Source organism: Nelusetta ayraudi, unplaced genomic scaffold, assembly GCF_046127955.1.
Source record: "Nelusetta ayraudi isolate G7.1 ecotype Tasmania unplaced genomic scaffold, CSIRO-AGI_Nayr_v1 ptg000004l, whole genome shotgun sequence".
NCBI lineage: Eukaryota > Metazoa > Chordata > Actinopteri > Tetraodontiformes > Monacanthidae > Nelusetta > Nelusetta ayraudi.
Window position 1 is genome coordinate 9,881,816 of NW_027466054.1, and position 7,794 is coordinate 9,889,609.

At 42.9% G+C, this 7,794-nt stretch overlaps 1 protein-coding gene across 1 annotated transcript; it reads right to left on the minus strand.

Annotated features, from left to right (window-relative positions):
- Positions 1-286: 286 nt before the first annotated feature.
- cacng3a (calcium channel, voltage-dependent, gamma subunit 3a) lies at positions 287-6,894 on the minus strand. The gene is made up of 4 exons (XM_076033617.1): positions 4,889-6,894; positions 2,542-2,625; positions 2,303-2,443; positions 287-1,723 (listed from the first exon to the last, which is right to left on the minus strand). Exons 1-4 carry the CDS (start codon positions 5,097-5,099, stop codon positions 1,158-1,160), a joined length of 1,002 nt encoding a protein of 333 aa, XP_075889732.1. The 5' UTR covers positions 5,100-6,894; the 3' UTR covers positions 287-1,157.
- Between the last annotated feature and the right edge of the window lie 900 nt (positions 6,895-7,794).

Genomic DNA, 7,794 nt, shown 5'->3' on the forward strand with positions numbered 1-7,794 from the left:
GGTCAATCAACTAACAATTCATGAATTAATCGATAATTTGCATCCCTAATGCTACATTTTGTGAAGTAGAAATGTCTACAGGGATAAAACAAAAAAATTGTCTGCAACCTGTTTCCTTACTACCAGGTGCTGCTAAATCCTACACAGTGTGTAAACAAACAATCTGTTGGTTTTACAAATATTTGAGCCTATCCTGTAATCTGGCTTCTGCTCCCACGTAGAAGAGGAACTGAACGTTCCTCCTCGCCACCTGTTGGATACGCAAAGCAGAGCGAGCGGCACCTTAGCTTGTGCTCAATGAGGAGCTTTATTTGATGTAAACAGACACTCAGAGACACTCATCATCGGGGCAGAACCTTTGGTTACGCTTACACTGTCATGCTTACGCAACACACACACACACACACACACACACACACACACACACACACACACACACACACACACACACACACACACACTCACAGACGACAAGAGACACTAGTCCTAATGTATCTAATGGGTTTTCGATTTGAAGCTCAGGTCCACAGAAAGCAGGACAGGATCAGGACACAGTTTGTCATTCCCAGCTGCTGTTTAGTATTTGTTTGGTCATTATTATGTGGGTCATCGCGCTACATGTTACATTATTAGCATTGTTTAATTATCACAAATAGCTTTGTTACCATCTTTGCAATACTGCCGTATTCACTTATCCACTGTTTATGAGTGCACACTACTCATACTGCAGATATAGTGTAGATATAGCTAATGTAATAGCACTAGCAGAATACAAAGAGAACAGAAGTCTGAGGGCTCATGAATGTTATTTTTCAGTCTTTTTCTTCTGTTGGGACCTGTCAGTGGTGAAGGAGTCGATGCAGGATGCTTCAATCTAGAGATGTATCAGGTAGAAATTCATTTCTTGGGCTTGTGACAAAAAAATAAACAGAATTTTCTCTGATAAACGATGTGTTACTTTTTGACAATCTCCTCTCATGTTTTCTTGGTGCATTCCTTTGATTTGTTTTTTTCTTTGCTTCCCCCCCTTTCATTTTTGGCATTTGATTGACACACCATGCAGTCCTACTCTGATCACGAAAAGCCCAAAGTCTTTGACTGGTGAAAGTCAAAGTTGACGCTAGATCTCCGCCACTGTGCCTTTTCCTGTCATTCTGTCAGACTGGGGTCGTCCTCCTGCTGGCAGCGCAGTTTCCCGGCAGGAGCTCGGCGTTGTCGTGGGCGGCTGCCACCGTCAAATTCTCCACGGTCAAGTCGATCTTGCTGTCTTTGAGCGGCGACGACAGGGTGTAGAGCATGAAATCCGAGCCCACCGTCACCGGCGCCGGCAGGGCCTCCATGTCTTTGGACTCAGCCGAGATGGACGGCTCTCGGTCGCGCACCATGGACGCCCGGAAGGAGTTGGAGGCTGACTCGGCCACGCTGTGGTTGCTCCTGTAGCTGTAGCGCCGGCTCCTGTTCTGGTAGTAGCGGTTGCGCTGGTAGGAGGAGCTGCGCGAGACCGGCGGCTTCATGAGGGACGGCCGCCCTTTGGTGCGCAGCTGCCGGTGTTTCTCGATGAACACGTGCACGGCCAGCACGCCGACCATCTCGGCCAGCACGAAGGACAGAGCCCCGAAGTAGAAGGACCAGCCGTAGGAGTAGCTCTTCTTGTTGTCGCTCTGGCTAGGGTCACCTGAGTTGGCTGATATGTACACGATGATGCCAATGATGTTGCTGAGACCTGCTGGAGGAGGGGAGGCGGTCAGACGCAGAATGAATACTGTGGATGTGTAGGCAGAGTGCGTGTGCGTGTGTGTTTTGGACTTACTGAGACAGAGGCTGAGGATGATGTTTTACAATTTGATATTTTCAAATATGTTGGAAATGTTTTTACATGGTTTCTGGCACTGTTAACTTATTTCATATTCACCGCTCATCACTATAATCTATGCGTGCTTATATTATTTTCCATTTCAATTTTCATTTGGTATTTTTACAATTAGGGTTTTATACATGCAAAAAATGTAAATATAAAAAAAAAAATAATCAGATAATCTTCCCATCATGACAATCTATCATTCCAAAGTACAGCTCGAGCAATGAAAATGTACAAATTCGTTCAAGTATTGGCCCAGTAGTATTCACCCTATTTTGTGATGATTTAATATATTTTTGTGGACAAGTCAGACATCAGCACATTTGTGCATGACTTTATAGGGTCATAGCTTGTATTCCCGGAATGTCTGGCATATATACAGCATATGTGTGCACATGCCAGTGTGTGTGTGTGTGTGTGTGTGTGTGTGTGTGTTTTCCGGACCTGCTGAGACAAAGAGTATACCCGCGCTGAGGATGACGTTGTATTTTGACTTGTAGAACTCACTGGCGGCAACGCACACCCCTCCCAGGAACAGCAGACCCACGCTGAGGATGGGGAAGAGGCTGGACGCTCGCACTGCTCCTGCGGGCCCATCACATTACAAAAAAGTTAAACGGAAATTCTTCAGAAGCGGCGAAGCCTTCGGACCTTTTGTTGAAACATGCACGGCCGTTACGCACTGAGCAAGTACTCGGCGGCGTCCTGCTCGTAGTCGGCGTCCTCGGCAAAGTGATCTATGTCTTTGCAGACTCCTCGGAAAGTGCCTGCCAAGAAAACGAGAGGCGGCGCGAGTGGTTAATGCGTCCGACAACGATTGAGGGCCGCCGCTGTTCTGCCGCTGTTCTGCACACCGTGAACATGCTGTGGGTGAACATGCTGTGTCACCCACAGAAGTCGCACTCTTTGTGCCAGTAGCCTTGCATGCCGCCAAAAGTGACCTGCATGGGTCTAAATGTGACATTTACCTTCTAATGGACTGAACTCTATTGATGTTTCTGTGCCCACTGTTGTGCAACTCGGCTCCAAGCTGAGTTGTTGGAACTGATTTGATTATTAGGTTGTTGGGTTGTTGTTTTTTTTAATGTAGGAGGGAAAAATAAGAGGCAAACATTGTTTAAGAAGCATCTTGCTCGCTATCAAAGACAATGACCTTAAATGAGTTGACAGATGGCTGGTGTGTTGGAGAGGGACAATTCAATCAGAGGACAGTGGAAGAAAGAATCTCTCACACTAGCCAACTTGCAGGAAGATGGAGGTAATCTATCGTGATGTTTCGGTGCAAGGCCTTCATCAAGCAAAATGTGGAATTCAGAAACAAACAGTTACAATATTTCCACTGTGAATTTCTACACGTAATGGTGACATCGCATTTCAAAATCTAATGATTTAATCCAATCAGATGTCTCGGTGGTGACCTATGAAAACGGATGTATTTAACATTGACTATGACTGTGAGAGGTGGGGGAAAAAAACTGTACAAAACTGTGGCACATGTTACACGCTCTCAGTAACCTTTGCCCCAGCACCGCTTCTGTCCACTTGGAAGTGTATCAATAATTGTGTCCCTACGTGCTGCACTGATTGACTGGTATTGATTTTGTGACTTGGTTTGCCATGGCAACCACAACGAAACCCTTGCAGTGCATTCTGACTCGGGTATGGTCAGCAGGTCACATCAGTGCCTGAATGAGAAAATGTATGGTCAGGAGAAAAACCAGGGTACAAATATGCGTTTTAGTTGCACCTCTCCAATCCTTCCAAACAGAAAAAAATATTTGTTTGAAATGCGATTTTGTGCGCGGCACATGAGTTGGACAGAATTCTACTCTGAGGTCTTAGGTCTGAATAATGCACACAACCATTTCTCACTCAGCCTCTTCTTCCCACTATTCCTCTCAGCTCGTGCATTTTAACACTAAAGTCCCAAAATATATTTATTGCACATTATTCAAGGGCAGCATGGGTGCCAGTCCTCTGTGTATGTTGGCCTGCCTGTGTTCTGAGGAGTGATATCCTCTGCATACTTTATCACTTCTTCATTAAATATGTTGAGAGCTCTGAGCTGCAGAGAAATGGGACTCATTCCATTCAGTGACTGAGCACAGCGAACAATGGACATCAAGTGATGGGAAAATGGGGCGCTATTAAAGCGTAATAAATAATAATTGAAAACTTCAATTTTCTCTCCTAAATTGTCTGTCTTCCAGATGCACCAGCATGATTTTTTCCCATCAGACTATAACACCATCTGTATTTTAAATAAGCCCCTTTGGGCCAGAAATATATTGCCTTGTCCATTTTAAATTAATGTTTGCGCTTTTAAAAATATATTTGGAATGAAAAGTGCAGAATATTGTTTTTTATTGTCTGTGAAGTGATGGAACATGTTAAATGCAAACAATTTGATATTTTCTCCCATAAACTTTATTTACAGGGTTTCTGGCACTTTGAACTTAATTCATATTAAACTTTCCTCATTATAATCTATACTCACTTATATTTCTAAAAATTTTGTTGCATTTTATACATGCAAAATGTAAATACATCCCATCATGATATTCTATCATTCTAAAGTATAGCTCTATCAATGTAGCATTCTACATATTCAGCCTTGGAAATTACAAGCTTATATTTTATGAAGATTTGATTTATTTCGTGGGCAACGATTTTTCCCAACTCGTTATAATTCATTTTAAAAACAAACAAACAAACAAAAGCTGATTTTTGGCATTTGAACCAATCCTATTATAAGTTTAAATGTAGAACAAAAATCTTGTTGTGGCACAATGATTTCAATGACAGAATGATCTGGAAGAATAGAGTTGTTATGGCATGTGTTGAGTTGCGCTCTTGGGTAACTAAACTTTCCTTAGTCACAACCCTTGATGGACCAAAGTTACTAGTAACGTTCAGTATTGCAACACTTTTTTTTTTTCTTGATCGACCAAATTATGGCACCGTTACGCTGTGCAGGCGAGCTCCCACGTGACCCGGTCGGGTGATTGTCAGTGATTTTTTTCGTCCTACCTTCGGTACAGCAGGTCCTCCACAGACCCGAGTGGGTCAGCACCTCCTCGTTCTTGCGGACCGTCTCGTTGTCGTTCTGGTTCTTGGAGCGGCACATCCCGCGGGAGTAGAGCCAGTAGTCGGTACCCACGGCGATGGTCATGAGGCTGAAGGCGCAGAAAGCCCCCGCCGTGGTCAGCAGCATCATGGCGCCCCTGTTGCACAGCCTCATGTCTCCTCCTGTGAAGTTCACGCACTGCTGCTGCTGACTTTTGTCCCTCGGTGTGTGATCTCCGTGGGGAGCATGTTGCCGCCTGGAGAGAACTTGGTGCACATCTTGGACTTGACGTTGTCAGTGTGAACCGTGCAGATCGACTGTTGAGTCACTTCAAAACGTCCGGGGTAAACGTTTCACCAAGTCAAGCCAAAATCCCCCAATGGAGCCACGAACAGGTTCAGCTTTCTCTGGACAGCCTCCAGCTCAACTGTAGATGGCACCGACTGGCCCCGCCCCTTATACGGTTGAACCACGCCCCTAAGTCCAGCACCGTGGACAGCAGCACTGTCCATGGTGCTGGAATCTGTGTTTCCCATCGCAGCTGTTACAAGATGAGACTGTTTCTGACTAAGTGAGGAGGAGAATCTTCAGATGTTTCTTCTACACCATGCATGTTCATTTCCTCTTTCAGTTTCATTGAGATCACATCACATTCACAGGTGCCCACCCACTGACCTACTTTAATATTAATATTCAAATTGAATAATTTAAATCCACATTTTGATTTATTCCAAAACCCCATCTGCATGTCTCCCATCAACATTATCTGTCATAATCCAATATCACTCATTCCGAGAATTCTCTCCCACTCTCCACATACACAACACATAACTTCACAAGATTCCTAAACCACATCCTCCTCATATACGACGAGCAAGGACATAATTACCCCATTATATACATGTATACGAGCAGCAGTGTGTACATGTACAAAAAGTACCCTACTTAAATGCCAAGGGTTTTACACGCCAATCGTTTGCAAACGCAGTGATCTAGGACATGTCGTTCTGTAAATAGAACATTTTAATTTAGTTACTTAACAGATGTTTTCCACAGCGTGTCTGCCATTTTAATATCCTCATTAGTGTGTGAGAAAAACAAGACCTTCATAATTTAAAGTAATGGACTGTGCTGTACATATTCATATGTAACTGAAGTGACTGAGATGGTGTGAAGAAGCCAAAGCAATCAAAAGCTTATTAAAAGAAAAATCAAGGTAACCTGTCAGTTGCTTTGGTGAGATTAAATATATTGATCGATTAAGGTGATGAAAAAAGAAGGAGCATCTCATCGAACATTGCGAAATAAACTGTGGAATCCCAACACCACAAACCTGATCACTCTTACTGCAAAGGCAGTTTAGGCCGACAGATAAGCACTCAAGATGGACTTAGTTTGGTTTAATCCGGACTCATTAGGAAATCATGTTTCAATTGAACTGTCAGCCTACACACACGTGTGTGTGCACACATATGACATATTGATCATGGAATGTTCATGATGCAACTTCTTTCACAGGTCGAAGAAAATCAAGCAAACAAACATTGCTATTGACTGTTGTGGCACATACATCCAGCCACATTCACTCATGGCTGTTTGCTTTATAATTATTTTTAACTAGTTATTTTAGCCAGGACCGCCTATGAAAAAAAAACAAAGAAAAAATCATCTCAAATGGTGAGTTTTTTGCAGCTCATTGCGAATTGAGCAGAGACAAGGAAGGTGTGTGTTTAAACCTGTGTCCTCAACACCTTGCAAATGGTAACAGCCTATTTAGACCCATGACGCTCCATGATGGTTTGACAACACTTACAGCAGTTTAGTTTCTGTTCCAAAATCAATCTACAGCCGTCTGATAGAGAGACAGCAAGAGAGGAAGACAGGAAGAGAGCACGTGGACACGTGTCCTACTGGTGATGTGGGTCAGTCGTTGGATCATTGATCAACTAATGGACTTTCCAGTTTTAGAGTAAGGCTGACAGAGTTCTCTCTCTCTCTCTCTGTCTGACAGACAGACAGACAGACAGACAGACAGACAGACAGACAGACAGACACACACACACACACACACACACACACACACACCGTCGTTCCCTCACAGACTTGGTATGTTAATCACACATCAAGATGCTAACCATGCAGTTAGAATACTCATTAGTGTTGCTCAAGCCAAACCTCAAACTACATTTAATTCATCCAATCTAATCAAGTAAAACGTATTGCTATTCTCCTTTCCCCCAGTAGATGTCAGGCTACTCTTCTGCATAAAGCTTGGCACCCCATTGCTTCTTTTACTAAGAGGGTTTCACGCGTCAGAAGAGTGATGAAGTCATTGACCACTGCTCAAAATGATTCTTTAGTAGATTTGACATTTGACTTTGTGTCAATAAATGAATAAATAGGTGTTTGCTTGTTTTCCACCTTTTTGTTTCTACAAATAAAAATAGATCTAAAGGAACCAATCGGGTTCAAGAAAAAAAAAAACACAACAACATTATAAACAGAGTTTACTTCATAACTACATAAGCTGTAGACACCGAGCGTGCATTTATGTGCAGTTTCTATGGTGACATGCACACCTTTCCCGACAGGTGACCTCTTGACCTTAATTTCTATGTGACTTCAAAGAATTTGAGCTTTTATCTCGCCAGCTTCAAAGCAATCAGTTAGTACTATAAAATGTAACCTAGATTTCCGTCCAGTCCACTCGGTATTACAGTTTCCAGAAACAGAGATATATTTACATATATATTATTTTTGTATTACCACGTGTTTTGAAGCACAAGAAAGAGAAAATGTGACGACCGAAGGCAACAACAATAAAAAAAAAACCCAAAACAAAACAAACAAACAAACAAACAAAAAAACG